The sequence below is a fragment of the Helobdella robusta genome, assembly GCF_000326865.2.
Source record: "Helobdella robusta unplaced genomic scaffold HELROscaffold_12, whole genome shotgun sequence".
NCBI lineage: Eukaryota > Metazoa > Annelida > Clitellata > Rhynchobdellida > Glossiphoniidae > Helobdella > Helobdella robusta.
The window spans coordinates 750,772-767,082 of NW_008703664.1; the positions used below are offsets into that span (position 1 = coordinate 750,772).

At 33.1% G+C, this 16,311-nt stretch overlaps 3 protein-coding genes across 3 annotated transcripts in view; 2 read left to right on the forward strand and 1 right to left on the reverse strand.

The window, feature by feature from the left end:
* Nucleotides 1-5,311: 5,311 nt before the first annotated feature.
* Nucleotides 5,312-5,497, forward strand: HELRODRAFT_152884 (hypothetical protein; the record flags this gene model as incomplete). The annotated part of the gene is made up of 1 exon (XM_009013473.1): nt 5,312-5,497. A coding segment is annotated over one exon (186 nt), but the record flags the coding sequence as incomplete, so codon positions are not given.
* A 5,840-nt stretch (nt 5,498-11,337) lies between these two features.
* HELRODRAFT_73137 (hypothetical protein) lies at nt 11,338-14,030 on the reverse strand (the record flags this gene model as incomplete). The annotated part of the gene is made up of 4 exons (XM_009013474.1): nt 11,338-11,598; nt 11,979-12,123; nt 12,183-12,348; nt 13,571-14,030. The coding sequence occupies 4 exons, from the start codon at nt 14,028-14,030 to the stop codon at nt 11,338-11,340; spliced, it is 1,032 nt and encodes a 343-aa protein (XP_009011722.1).
* Nucleotides 14,031-14,718: 688 nt separating this feature from the next.
* Nucleotides 14,719-16,311, forward strand: part of HELRODRAFT_167728 (hypothetical protein) — a gene marked incomplete at both ends in the record, with an annotated part of 2,069 nt that continues 476 nt past the window's right edge. Inside the window, 3 exons of the mRNA XM_009013475.1 lie at nt 14,719-14,832; nt 15,981-16,194; nt 16,307-16,308. Coding sequence (XP_009011723.1) covers nt 14,719-14,832; nt 15,981-16,194; nt 16,307-16,308 — 330 coding nt within the window. The remainder of the gene's footprint in view (nt 14,833-15,980; nt 16,195-16,306; nt 16,309-16,311) is intronic.

Here is a 16,311-nt window from a genome sequence, read left to right on the forward strand (position 1 = left end):
AATATGCATTGTATTTTTTACATGACATCAACAATGTGTTTTATTTTTAGATATTGTCTGTGCTTATTTTTATTATTTGTACATACAAGTATACTTTAAGTGGGGGCCAGTTTTTTATTGGTTTATTTTAAACAGATAAAAGTGACATATTTTAATAACTAGAGTTTCTTTTTAATTAAAATTACAATGTATTAAAGATGTCTTTTTTTATGGTTTTTATTCTTTATAATTCATAAATATTTTGAAACATCTTAAGCAAAAATTCCAAATATATTTTTTGGTTTTTTACCTGTACAACTGTTTTAGTGTTTGTTGTTAATAATAATGCAAAAATATTTTCTTAGGATTCTCATCTATCTCAAAAGAGCCTGGTGTCGATTGATGCAATGATGAACATCAATGACCAGCTATCACTCACTCCCCTGCCTATGAATGAGGCAAGATTTCTTTGGACCGGTATATCTAGCAACAACGTCAGCAATGATGGCATTTCGTTTCATCCTAGCGACAGTCATTCTAACTGCTATTTTACCAGTGTGTACTTTTATAAAACATTTTAGCTGAATCATTTTCACTTACAACAACTAATATATTCATACTGATAATTTCGAATTGTATTAATTGGATTACTTTATAGTAATAGTTAATAACTAAAAGTTTTCAAATATTCCATTAGATAATTCAAGTATCATAGGCCAACAACCGTTCTTGAACTTGCATTTAAAGTCGAACTCGGTGCCAGATTCTCAGTTTTTATACACACCTACCTGCATTAAACAAGCATCTAAAGACTTGAACGATTTAAATCCTCAAACAAACAATGCCCTCTTCTCCGCTCTTCTGGCTGGTAACGCACTCTCATCTTCCACGTCATCGTGCACGACAGCATCTCCTGAACAACTGAAAAATATTTTCAGCAACGTTGTCAAAAATTTAGGACTCCTTTCATTACCATCAGATAGCCACACAAATGAAAGTAGCGATAAGAATTTGACAACTCCACTTAGCAGATGTGAAACTGAAGGCGATGTGAGTGAAAATATAGAAACATCACCAACGTTCTCAACATCATCATCACTCTTTCCTGTGATCCAAGCACATGCAAACTCATCTAACTTGTTGTTGGACGAAAGCTTTTTGAATAGCCAGCAACAAAAACAACAAGGTGGTCAGCATTACATGCAAGAATACTTCATCCCCGTCAACAACTTCACACAAACGGATAACAGTCTTGGTGTACAGTACTTCCAGGTTGTTCAGATACCCCAAGAAAATGTTATGTCCATCATTAAGAACACCTCACTCAATAAAGAAAATGAATTGAAGCTGCATGAAGAAGTTAAAGCTGATGAAAACTGTCCAGAGGACAGCAACAATTCAAGTAGCACTTCACAGCCGCCCAACAATGATGAATTAGCAGCTCCTGATCTACAATTGCCTGCATCAACCATAGATAATAATTCCAACTCAGGTAAATTTCTTCAAATTATTTTGTGGTAATAACTTGTCAGCTAATAACTTGCCACTTAATAATTTGTTCTGTGCTAATAACTCATTAGTCTGCCGTTTTCAAACACTTTTAATAAACAGGCACTATAGTTCTAATGATCATTAAGTTTGCATATGATTAATTTTTTTTCTTTTCTTGACTTTTTAAAAATCCAATAAATTGTTTTTTTTTCATTTAAAAATAAACTTGTTAACATTTAGAATTTAGTTTTGTGGTTTATTCGTCAAAAAATCTTTAACATTACTCACCTTATATTGAGAATATAGTTTTTTTTACCTGAAAATTGTATATGTTCATGATAGATGTAGTCATTCGTTTTGGGTTCAATCATGAGATTAATTAGATGTGATGTAAAAATTTATCTTGATTAAAATAAAAATTCATTTGATAAAATCTTTTAAATAAAAATTTGGTTGAAATATAAATTTTTTTAATTTTTATAATTTGACGTGTTTTTCAAATGTGCTAACATTAAATAACTCATTAAAATAATATTATTACGTTTTTAATATATGTGTTACAAAAAAAATTGACCGCTAGCATTTGTTTATACAAAAATTTAAAATTTGATGTCAAGACTTGTAAGGAGTCAAAATTTTAATTTTTTTTAACAATTTTTAAATGGTAGTTTGTTGCTTAAATGGAACAAATTTTCTTCAGTATTACAAAGACATAAAAGTTTCCTTAAATTTTTTTAAAAATAAAATTTATATTTTGTATTATACATTTTGCTGTTTTTGACTAACATGCTGATTGATAAAGTTTACATCAAACTAACTTTCATTTATTTTCAATAAATTTTCAGATCAACAGGAGAAACTTGACCCTCAACAACCATCACTGCAGACATCTCCTCCGCAAGACCAACATTCGTCAGAAGTTGATAAAAAGAAGTCGTGGGATGCTACGTCGAGTGATGCTTCTACATGCAGCGATCATGCATCAAGTATCAACTGGCCATCTTCCAGTCAACAACAGCAGCAATGCACTCAACAGAAAACTTCTTTGAACGTTGACCAGACTCCAAGCCAACTATGGCAGCAACAATTTGAACAAATGCTGCAATGGCAGCAACAACAACAGATCGCCACTCAACATTTCCTACAACAACAACATCATCAACAGCAACAATTCGCCCATCTGCACAAGCAACAACAACAGCAACTACAACTGCATACATTAAATGATGATCAATTACAGCAATCCTGCACTAGGTGGCACCAATTAGAAGATGCGCTAACTTCTAAAACTCTACACACTAGAAAGTCACTTGAAGTAACAAAAGATACAACTACCAAAACAACAGCGCAACTCTTCAAGGACTCCACCGCCCGAATTGATTTTAACGCTACTTTTAATAATAACAACTCCAAAACATCAACTATTAAAATGAATGACAACAGTAACAACAGTGTCATCAACGGCAGTATCGGCAATGCTTCAAATAATACAAGCTCCAGCAGTGATAATAGCTGCGAACAAGCAGTTGAATTTAAGTTTGAAAAGTCACCAAACATGTATTCAATGGCAAATGATAATTTCAAACATTTGTCTACCAAAAACAGCACACCGACTGACTCTTTCAATCAGAATCAAGTCAAATCAGGACGAGTTTTTGTTAGAGGTACGTGACGTGCAACTTATCTTTCAAATTTGTTATGTGTATGATCATCAATTTAATAATTTTGTGAAAACTATGTATAATACAACTTATCAGTTAAACTCAATACTCTACTACCCTTTTCATAATACCAGTTATGTGAGTCTTAAACAATGTTACATGAGTTTTAATGTTTTGGAATTTCTAATAGAGGTGTATAGAAAGAGGAATAATCAATAAATAATTTGATTTAATAATAATATTCTGAAAAATCAAGATGAAATGGTTAATTTCTCCAACACATTATTTTTAATTGTACCATCAGGACACAGAAAATTACCAACTCTTCAGCAGAAACAGCAACTGGCTGCTGCTTTAGCATCTGGCTCAACATATAAATCAGGCGATGCTATTTTTCAGAATTTTACAAATCAAAACATAATGAACCAACAACTGCAACACTTACCACCATCATTTTCATCCTTTAGCTCTCTTGCTCCAACTAACAAAACTTTATTGTCAAACGTTAAACAACAACTGCAGAGCCCACAGCAAAACCAACTTACACTAGAAAATATTGCTGATAACAGCTCCACATCTCCATCAGTGGTGAATGCATTCTCAGCAACAAATGCCTCAACTGTAATAAGTGGCACAAGCAACGTATTTACATCTAACCTACTTCAATTGAATAATAATAATAATAATAATACATGGCAACATCAAAATCAGATTGATAACAGTGTTTTGTTACAGCAACTCCAACAACAACGGCAACTGCGGCAAGAACAAATGAAAATTGCTAAACCATATTCTCAATTTTCAATGGTTGTTCATCATATTTTTTTACATTTTTAAAATAAATTTATGTAAATAAATAAATAAATGCTTTTCATGTTTAAAGGCGTTGGCTTAGAGTTGTTTAGGATAGATATTGTCTGAATAAGGTTTTAGAAATCAGCGCAGGATATTGAGCCAGAAGTACCTTCATTATTAAGGATATATTAGATTATATTATATGAGATAGAGAGAGAGAGAGAGGAGAGAGAGAGAGAGAGAGAGAGAGAGAAAGAGAGTGTGTGTACTACATAAAATTATTGTACAAACTTGGGTGTGATGTTTGACAGTGCTTTGACGATGTTGCCTCAGGTTGCAAAACTCAATGCTGTCTGCTTTCTGCAGCTACGAAGGTTATATCTAGTCAGTTTGTCAATAAATAAAATAAATAGAGACTAACAAAGGAGACATACATGAAGAGATATGACAAAAAAAAAATAATAATAAATAGAAAACATTGAAAGACCAACCATAGTTTCAGTACTCTTTTTACCGTTGTTAATTTTGTGTCCTTATGTATTAAGTTTCTTCATGTATTCTACACTCGTTTTTTATTTAATTTATTTAATAAATTGAGTTTGCAGATTTTTTTATTGTTTGTACTTTTTCAGATGAATGATCCATCGATTTTGAAGCACTTTCAAGTGCATGCATCAATGAATCCTCCTTGCATGTATGAGCAACAACAACAGCAACAGCCACAACAAGGATCTTATCTGTTGCCTAAATGCCATGCTCCAATTACAGATCTTCAGTCCAGCAAGCATAATCAGCAGTATTTCGTTCAAGATGCATTGAGAGCTCAAGCTTACCACTACCAGCTTCAAAGTGCACAACAACTACAACTTCAACATCAACAACTTCAACAACAAATGAAAGCTAATGAAGCCTCCTTTCAAAATCCCATTATCATAGCTAACTCTACCAACTCACTTAATTCACAAGAATTATTTCATAAACAAGCGCAACAGTTTGAACAGCTCATGCAAGTGCAGCATCAATTTGTTCCTATTGATCAGTCTAACCAAAAGAATTTTGCATGGAACTCATGCACGCAGTCAAATCCTGGTTCATCTAAATACATTAACAACAACATACATGGCAACGTAAACAACACACAAAACCAATTTTTTCAACTGACAAATCAGCAGCAACAGCTGTTGTTGCAGCAACAATTGAATATGCAGCAGCAACAACAGCTTCTCAACTTACAAGGAAGTTTCAAATCTCCATTTATGTTGCAGCCAGCTATTGATGCTTTAAGTGCATCATCGCCTCTATCTACAGAAAATTCAGCAATATTTGACATCAACCATCTCAATGTAAAGTGCTCCATCGAGGTGGATGCACAGACAGAAGGCAATCATGACACAGCTTTAACATTGGCCTGTGTTGGCGGGCATACAGAGTTAGTGGAGCTTCTCCTACAGTGTAATGCTAACATTGAACACAGAGACAAGAAAGGTTTTTCTCCAATAATCTTGGCTGCAACTGGAGGTCATTTGTCAGTTGTTGAACTATTACTCGACCACAATGCAGACATTGAGGCACATTCAGAAAGAACAAAAGATTCAGCTCTCTCATTGGCTTGTTCAGGAGGCCGATATGAAGTTGTTGAATTGCTTTTGAATAGAGGTGCTAACAAGGAGCATAGAAATGTTTCAGATTATACGCCATTAAGTCTGGCTGCATCGGGGGGCTATGACAACATTATCACTTTGTTACTTGAACATGGTGCTGAAATAAATTCAAGAACAGGCAGTAAACTTGGCATATCTCCTCTGATGTTAGCAGCCATGAATGGGCATGTAAGTACAGTAAAGTTACTTTTAGACAAAGGTAGTGATATCAACGCACAGATAGAAACCAATAGAAATACTGCTCTTACACTGGCTTGTTTCCAGGTTGGCAGTTAGATATTTAAAATTTCATTTAATTAATAAACATTTGCATTACAATAAAAATTTCAATGATTTTGCATGTAGGGTAGACATGAAGTTGTTGCTGTGCTTGTTGATCGAAGAGCGAACATTGAACATCGAGCAAAAACAGGGCTGACCCCATTGATGGAAGCTGCATCTGGAGGTTACTTCGAAGTTGGGAAGGTGTTGTTAGATCGAGGTGCTGATGTAAATGCCGCACCGGTCCCTTCTTCTCGAGATACTGCTTTAACAATTGCGGCAGACAAAGGGCACCACAAATTTGTTGAGCTTTTACTATCGAGAAAAGCCTCTGTGGATGTGAAGAACAAAAAGGGTAATTCTTCCCTTTGGTTAGCTTGCAATGGAGGTCACTTGGAAGTTGTTCAACACCTTGTTCATGCTAAGGCAGATGTAGATAGCCAAGACAACCGAAAAGTATCTTGCCTAATGGCTGCATTCAAAAAAGGTCACATCAAAGTTGTCAAATGGCTAGTTAAACATGTCATCCAGTTTCCTTCTCAGCAAGACTGTCTTCGCTGTATATCTACTATTGTTGATAAAGATCTTTTAAAAAGATGCCAACTTTGTATGGAGGCCATAGGACATGCTCGAGAAAATCAGGCTGCTGAAGCAAATCGTAATGCGAATAATTTGCTACTGGAACTTGACAGAGAGAAGAATTTAGAAGAAATAAGAAAAGCTGCTGCGGCCAGGAAAAGAGAGAAAAAGAAGCAGAAGAAGAAAAAGAAACAAAATCAAGATGGTTATGTTAAATCTGATGATATTTCTGAAGATAATAAATTTGAAAATTGTTCTAATGACAAAGTTCAAGAAACCAAAATTGAAGTAGTTGTTGAAGATAAGAAAATTGTTGATGAAACAAGCGTTTACAAGTTTAAAGAAGCAGATGTAAAAATTGAAAAGAAAAAAGATACTGAAACGGTGATTGAAAATAAAGATTGTGTAATTAACCATAAAAATGGTCAGGCTAAGGCCAGTTCGCTATCTGATGGCTCTAAAGATGATAAATTTTCTAAAATAAATAAGAAAAGTAAAAAAGAGAAAAAGAATGCTAAACATCTCTGCAAGTTTAATGAAGATAACAACGCCGTGAATGACAATACAAAAGATTCTGTTACTCTCAGCCAAACTGAAATATGTGAAAATGGAAAACCATCAATAAGCCCTAACTCTTCTGCTGGGAGCACACATAATTCTAATGGAGAATATTCATTTCTCAAGTTAGCATGTGCAAGTTATGGCACAGGTATTGGAGATTTAGATGATTTTAATGACTCCAAAACAATCACTTCAAGTAACGATTCTAAATTTGCTTATTCTGTTACATCAAAGCCAAAAATTTTGGTAGATAATAATACATTTACCTCTTATCAAAAGGTTTTGACTTCTCCCCGTAAAATGTCTTTTCCACCAGTGCCCAAAAAGTTTCAGAAGAAAGATGAAGGTTGGAAAGAAGTGAGTAGAAAATGTAAGAAGATAATTATACAAAGTAAATTTATAAGTAGAATTATTGGCAGAGGGGGATGTAACATTAATGCAATCAGAGATGTCTCAGGTGCACATATTGATTTGGACAAAGTAAAAAATTCCACCGATGGTTTGATCACTATAAAAGGATCAGCTGATGCAATAAAATTGGCTTGCGACCTCATTGAGGCTATGGTTAATGATTCTGATAAGGAAATTGATCAACTCATTTCCATGTTTACCAAAAAAAATTATATCTCTTATACGCACCCATCTTTTATTGGATTGGAACCATCTGCGAGTGTAAGCACATCTGTCAATGCTAATTTTATTCAAAATATTCGTGGAGCTCCAGTTTCAAAATCTTGTTCAACAACGTCTGTTTCATCGGCATCTAACCATCAGCCACTTGATAAAGGTAGTGCTCAAAATGGGACAATTAAATCTCATCTGCACAACAAAATAATTGACAAGGCTTCAACAACCGATGCTTGGAGTTTGACAAAATCAACAAATTTGGATAACGTTAAACTTTTAAAATCTGCGTCTGGACTTAACGAGACTTTAAATAGTGTGAATATTGTAAATTCCTGTTCTGCATGCAAATCGTCAGTAGATGTTCTTTCAACTAGCAGCAAAACGCAGTCCTCCAAGTCCAAAGAAGATGATGGTAATTTTGAAGAAAAAAGTAAGCAGTCATCTGCCCTATCTAATAGTTCTATTTCTTGGGCCAATGAAAGTAAACCAGCTCCGCAACCTGAAAATAACTCTCTTGAAACCATTTCAACGTTGTTACAGAAGGGTAACTACTCTCCTTTTATAACCGGAGATGATAATGTTGGGACATCGTTTTCTGATAGAGTAGGTGGTATAACTGACATCAATCAACCCTTTAGCTCAAATACTTGCGAAACTCACGTTGATATAGCTCTGCAGGCAAAAGCACCTGGCTACAGACCATCCATAAATAATTCTTCATCATCACCAAGAAAAATGCCTTTTGGCGATGTTGAGGCTCAGAATAAAACATTGAAAATAAATACGTATCCCATGAATGATGAAGTTAGATTGCCATTTATAGGAAGCGAGGGTGATAATCATATTCAAATGGTCCTATCTAGTTCGGAACCGTCTGTAACTGAACCTGATGTCTACTACAAAAATATTACGAAAGTTGTTGACGCTTCAAACTTTCCTATTAATTCATCTTCTATCCAAGTTCATCGAAATGAATATGCATCATTGAAAAATCCAATGACTTTGCCACACATAGACAGTAATTTAAACCCAAATGCTCCCGATTTCACTTCCAAGACGTCATTTGATTTAGATTCTTCCCCCATGATTGTAACTGGTCCTCAATTACCTCCCTACCAACTACACAGTCATTCGATGCCGATAATGAGAGCATCTAACTACGGTTTGTTCAATCCGACAAACATGTCAACAATTAACAGATTCCCTGTGGATGTAAAAATGCCTCTGTTTGCACACCCAGTCAGTCAAGGAACCAGTAAGAACTTCAATTCAAACACCACTCCCATAATTACAGAACTTATTCCAGGTGAGATTTACTTTAGTTTTTAAATCAAATATAAAAACATCTTTTGAAATCATTTATACATTTTTTATATTGTGCTCATAATTGTCTTAGATTCATCGAATGTTTGCTTTGAAGAAAGTATGAAGACATCAAGTAATTCATCTTCACCAAATGCAGAAGATAGGCGATCACTTCAACCAATAGGAACCGAACTACGAAGTAAAAAGCAAAGAATCGCAGGACCTCCAACTTCCCTCCCTTCCTCCTCTAACACTCAAAATAATTTCAATTTAATACAAAACAAAAACGCCGTTTTAAATTTCAATCCATCTCATACCTGGCAAGGTTCGTACCACCATGGAGAAATTGGAAATGGTGATTGGAGGGTTGGCTGCGGAAGTCTTATGCCAGCTGGATTTATGACAGAATCAAATTCAGACAGTAATGGAATGATTGCAACTAGACCCAGTACTTACTTACCACAAGTCATGAATGTAAGACCTCCAGAAATCATTAGACCACATCTAGATATAATTTCCCCGCTCAGACCTCCTGTTATAACGGAAATATACGATCAACCCATTCTTGTATGTTTTGCTACCTTATTTGAAATTTATTAACTTCTTTATTTGTTATTGAAATATGTTATCCATAATTCACAGCAACCTTCAGCAATGCCTTTCAAATACAGTTTCACAAATGGATTTCTTACCCAATCAGTTCCAAACCAATATATAACCAATCACTCTATGATAAGAAGTGCTGGAGATAATGGGTGGGAAAATATTCATAGGATGAAAGTGAATCAGAATCATGTTAGGATATGTTTTTCATCTTAAACTGGATATCTCATTTAATTTAAATTTTTTGAATGGCATGAATTGCTGTACGGTATTTAACTTCTCATCATATATAACTATTTTATTTAAGCTTAAGTATTATTTTTAAAAGATATCTTCAATCGTTTGATACTCCACTTCTTAAGGGTGGCTGATCATCCTTTTGTAATTTTTAGGTGTCAAAATAGTGGCTTGAAAATGAAATATAACATGCCCCTCTCTAATAAAATCCTAAGCTTATTTCTTTTTGTCGAATCTCAAATATGTATGATATTTTTATAGAAGATAATATATGATAGTTCAAAGTTCAAACGCTGTTTGTTTCTCAACAGGCTACATCAAAATATGTTAATCTTGAGGTTTTATAAAAAAAAAAAAGAAAAATCGTTTGTTATTAAGATCAATTAAAAATTAATATTTTTTTACTACCATTTGATAAACGGTTTATTTTATTCAAATTAATTTTTCAGGGCTGGAATGGTGTTGGTTGGCAACACAGCCAAAATTACTGATACGAAGAATTTGTAGGATAGATTTTGTTTTATTTAACATTATGAATATTTGTAATATATTATTTTATTTGCTTAAATTTCCTTTAAAATTATTATTTGCAATTCTTTTGGATGAATGTAACTTATTATTCTATTACTCATCACTTGTCACTGCAAAATGCAATCATCACATTGTGATTGTATATAATTTTCAAAAGTCGCTTTTTTATTTAAAAAATTCACAAATAGTAGCATGCACGATCGTTATTTGGCTATCAAAATTTTTAGCATTTTTCGCTTAGCGTCATCGTTGGTTCTGCATATTGTGTTGATAACACTGGTCGAGTTCTAAAAATCAACTGGGATAAAATAAAATGATTTCTTATTTTTTGAGTTTGGGTAAGTGATGATGTGATTAAATACACTTTGTTTTTCAATTATTTCAAGCCTTTGTTAATATTTTATTACACTCGTGAGATGTGTGATGAGCCCATGGTATTCCATGCTGATGTTTTAAGGTATTCGTCCAATTATAAACTTATTTTATTGGAAAAAACACCGTTTTATATAGGAAATCGACAAAAAATGGCGTGATGAGCAAAAAATGTCGCCAGTCTAATTTTTGCCAAACTACCATGAATTTCAAGTTTCTTAGCCACCCCCGTCAACATTTCATATGTTTAAATTTGTCAAAGTTGTCTAGATCCGCCCTGTGAACTTCGGTCAGCAGCAGTGGCATCACGCATCATTGATGTGGGGATGCCCTAGCAGTTTATGTTCATAATGACACCAACGTCCCAGTACAACGCTTAGGTCAAGTCGTTTCAATTCTTTGGGTGACTCCAATTTGTGTTTCTGAGTACTAGGATTTTATTTCTTCGTTCAAACCATTTCAGAAAAAACAAACGCGAAATGAATTAATTTTTATTACGCTATTAAAAGTGAAAATACTTTTCAACATAAAATGAAATTAGAAAAAAAATTACAACCTTTTCCTCTCAACATTTTCAAGATTATAATGGCAGCGTGAAACGAATATATATATATGTATCTTTGTGTGTGTGTTTCATTAAGGCACCAAGGAAGCTATTACACGTACAATGAAATTCAGAACCTTGGAAATATTGACGAGCCTTGAAAATAACCAATTCGGTTATCGAAGTGGTGCTTGCCCCATGCACCCAAAGGAATGACCATTGAAGTGCAGTTATCTTTAGAGCCGTAAAAAAGAGCCAGATCAGATAGGTGATGAGCAGCTTCGTCTGTACTTTCAGCGTTTAAAACGGTTTGAACAATTTCAACAGAGTTCAGTTTGCTGTGGGTACCATCGGTTGTCAACAAGAGAAACGAGTCCGTACTGTGTCTGATCTGGTAAAAATCAATAAGCATATTATTTTTGAACGTATAAATGTTCTTGCCATTTTGTACATATTGTTCAACATTTTCACGTGAAATCAACACATATATCTCAAAGTCTGAATAAGATTTCATTTAGAGTACATTCTATCGAACATTAAATGTTGAAAATTTTTTGTCAACAATAAGCTTTAGTTCGCGTCAACAAACGCATAAAGCAGATAAAAATAGAATTAAATATTTTAACAAGAGGTAAAAAGTAGATGTCCATAAAATTGATTATTTTTACGCTTTTTCTTGATCGCTTTTCACTGGTATTTCATATTATTTTTATATTTATCCATGAACATACCACAGCAAAAGCGTTTAACGTTATGTGAACTTCAATTAACCTTCATAACAACAACGTCGGGTTCGGCGGTTACCCCGAAGGGTTTGAGATCTTGATCACCGATGCTTCTTGTCATTTCAAGTCGTCCGTTCACCCGAGATTTTCCAAAACTCGACCATGAAAAAGAACCGTTGCATTTGATAATTCTGTCGTGAAAAATTGGTAATGATGAACATAAAGCCGTAAACTAGTATATATAAATAACCTATCCATTTCTCTTCGCAAGTCTGGTTTGTGATCTTGTGTGAGTCGTATTGCTCTGTTAGATCGACATAACGTGGCTCTAGTATCACCTACATGAGCAACACATAAATCATACCCATTCCTGATCAAGCACACAGTTGCAGTTGTGCCACTGAACTGAGGGTTATCTTCTAGTTTATTCTTTTCTGGTGCATTTAAAAAATGTACAAGTTTATTTTATAATTTTGTAACAGTATTTACAAAAACAAAAAATACGTTTTTAATGAAATTTGAAAATACTGAAAGATAAAATAATGATGTGTGTGGTGAAGTTTTGTCGAAAGCAAGCAAAATATAAAATTGAAACAAATTGACTTTAAAAAAACTAACGGATGTATTATAAATGGCGCCATAATAGCCAACGATACAATACGAAAATAATTTAAAGAAAGCTAATTGAATTTAACCATAAATTGAAAAGCTGGTATTTGAAAAAAGTAGTGACAATTATCTAAACATAAAGCAGGCAAGAGATGTCTTGGAGAATTGCTAGACAGAATGAATAGGAATAAGAGTTATGAAATGAAAAAAAAGGTAAACAGTGGCAGTTCCTCAACAAAGTAGACATCATTGAAAAAACATAAGTTCGTCATTTAAAACAAAGTGATAAGGTCAAATGATTTGATAAATGAGCTGTATAGAAATAAAAAACTTCGCCGTTTTGAGATGTCAGATGAACTTTTTGCAAAATAAAAACGATGCGTTTCTTGAACGGATTATGACGTTCAGCTCGGTGGCTGGATCAAGATGACAGTCCAAAACTCTCAAAACGGAAATTGTACAAGGGTAAGCTAATGATAACGGTTTGATTGTCGACAGAACGGATCAATTAATGGAAAGTTGCACTGCCGCCAACCTCTACAATAACGCCAACACCACGCCGGGTGAAAAAGCTGGGTTACGAGCAAAGTGTCGGAGCCAGAGATTTTAGCCGGAGTCAATATTTTATAAGGGGCCGGGACTTTGCTTTATTCGTTATATTTACCACACCTCTCGCCAACAAATTTTTTTTTGAGCATCTAAACAATCTTTTGTAGAAACAGTGTTTCAAAACCAAAGACACCACAAAATACGCAATCTTACAGTTCATTGTCTTCAGAATCGCTAATTATTATGCTACTGCCACCAATTAATTTATTTCTCATTGTCAGATGAGCGTATGTGGATTGCAATGGTTTTTATTTTATTTAATATTTTAATATCTATAATTGCCACATTACCACAGTGGCGGTATAAAACCGACATTATTTTTGCACCAACTTAATAACTTGAAATCCAAATATGATAGAATAAATGACGAAATTTTATATAATTACAAAGTTAAATTTAAAGCCAAAAATATAAAATTACGTATATTTAGCTTTGTGATTTCTTGTTTGATAAATGAATCATTTAGGTGAAGAAATACTTTTTTTAAAATTTGTGGCAAATCTTGACTACTTGCCAAATGTTCGTCAATAGCAGGTTTAATTTTTGTTGCAACAAAATCTACTGCTTGTGGGCCACCGTGACCGTCGAATATTCCAAACATCAGTAGGTGCGGACATAGTTGAACAGCGATTACTCGATCTTCGTTAAACGATCGTTCGCCTAATAAACTGGACACACCAATTGAATTTAATTCAATTTTCGGAACCAATTTTCCTGTTTTTATTGTTTCTTCGAGATCAATGTTGAACGTAAATTTTCTAAAAAGATTAATAGATTTAAAATTCCGTTTTGTTTTCAAATTGAAATTAAAATTATCAAGAAGATTTATCTTCTTACGACTCGAAAGTCTTAACAGCGTAAACAAACTGTTTGATAGCATCATAACATTTTATGCAGTGGCGCTATTATTATTACTTTTTGGTTTTTATTGTTAAATGATTCGTAAAACTAATCGGAATCAGCTACCAAGTTAGCAAGGCTAGGATCAGCTGTTTTGTTTACAAACGAATTTATCAGTGCTGCAGTTACGAAATGCAGAACTTTCTATGGAAGACTGAATTAAATTTTCGAATATATCTTCTCATTTTATCAACAGTTCTATTTTTTTTATTTTGAAATCATGGCATTTTACACAACCATTTTAATCGATGCAGATGAGTCCTAGGTAGCAAAAGTTTGGTGATTGGCAAATGTTATGTTTAATGTCAGAACAAAAACTTTAATGTCAAATTTTGTTACCGATGATCTAAACCTCTGGAGAGCTCTTCTATCAGCTTTGTTATTTATTATTCATCAAATAGTATTTTTCCGTCACGTTCGTTATTTTACATCAACTTATACTTTTATAATGAATTGTAAATTTGGCAACAAAAGTATATAATCTCAGCATAATTAAAGAACTTAAAATTTAAAAAAAACCAACACATCAGTAACCATCGAGGTTATTGATAACTGCTTAGATTGGAACATCCCCATTATTAAATAAACAAGAGGGTGGGCAATCGTCCAACGATCATGCAACAGCAACAACAATAATTTTGATTTGTCGGCGGTTACCAGATAACAAAATGGATGCTGGCAGAAGTGCGTACAATTCTTATGGTCAATATGGTGGGATCAACGAGTTCGATTTAATATCATTTCTCAAGAAACCACTCGTCCTGCTAAGGATAATTGCTATTGTTGGTAGACAATTCTGAATTCTAAGTACTTTTAAATTTTATAGTATGGCTGTATAATAAAATATGTATGTAAATTCTAAATAAAATTGCTAGTATAAATTTTATACTATAAAATTATAGTAAGTAGTAACTGACGGTTAGTAGTTACTAACAAAAACAATGTTAGTCATATGTTATTATGTTGTTAGTAGTAGTTATGGGGAATGCTGCTATTAATTATTAATTAATAATTAATATTATTAAAATTGTAAAATGTATATATATATTATATAGTATTGAAATTAATTTAATTTAATTGAACAGATTATTTTTAAATTAAAAATTCATTTGTTGTAGTTATGCTGGCGTGGTTTAATGAATTTTAAATGTTAGAAATTAAGTTATGTGTTTTTGAATGTTAAAATTATTTTGAAAAACATCCATAGCTTAGCACACTTTTTCCTTTATAATTTCCTTAAAGTCTGATTTCATTATAAATTATTAGACTTTACACTTTAGTTGAAAGAATTTGAGCAGAGTTAAGTAAATAAAATAAACACATGAGAGAGCATATAAAATAATTTAAAGTAAAATTATTAAGACTTGGTAATATATTAAGTTGAATATATGTATAATGTTTTGTATGTATTGCTTATTTATTATAAGACAAGTTGTTTTAAAATAAAGTGTTAAATGCTAACTTCCACCCAAATTTGTTGAATCACAAAAATTGATTAAATGATGTTTCAGGATGCATTTATAATATGGAAGCTTGTATCAGTCGTAAATCAAATTAAAATTGTATATATTAAAAATGATTTGATAAAACAATTTAAATATTCTCTATTTTCATTTAGCAAATTGCAACAATAGCTTAGCTCAGCACTTTCAAAATTTCTGTTGTTTAACTAGCTGACTCTGGTATGCAAATTTATCTTGAAGTTTTTTATACTTCAATTTTTCCCACTGGACTCCTTAGTTCTCATTAAATGAAAGTGTTCAAAATTAACTTGAAACATCAGTCTTCTTTATTTACAATCTTTATTTGTTGGTCATGAATTAATTGTTCAGCATCTCATAAAACCTAATGAGCCATGGAACAAACACCCACATTATTATTATGAATTAAATTTTCACCTAATGAACCAATAAATTCAACTAAAATTTAGATCTTTTCAATTGTTGTGTTTGGATGCATAGCCACCAACCAAAATGGCAAAGGATGCCCTTATGTTGATGGTGGCGCCTGTGGATATGGTTCTGGAGTGGGTGTTGTTGCATTTTTAGCTTTGATAGCATTTCTAGTGCTAGATGCCATGTTTGATAATATATCTGATGTAAACAACAGAAAATATATCGTCATTTCTGAGCTGGCATTCAACGGTGAGAGTTCATGCTTAATGTGACCTTTGTTATGTCATCTGTTCACCATGTCATCATTTATTCAATTAAATAATTAATTGGTCAATCAATGATGAATGATCATCACATATAGGTGTT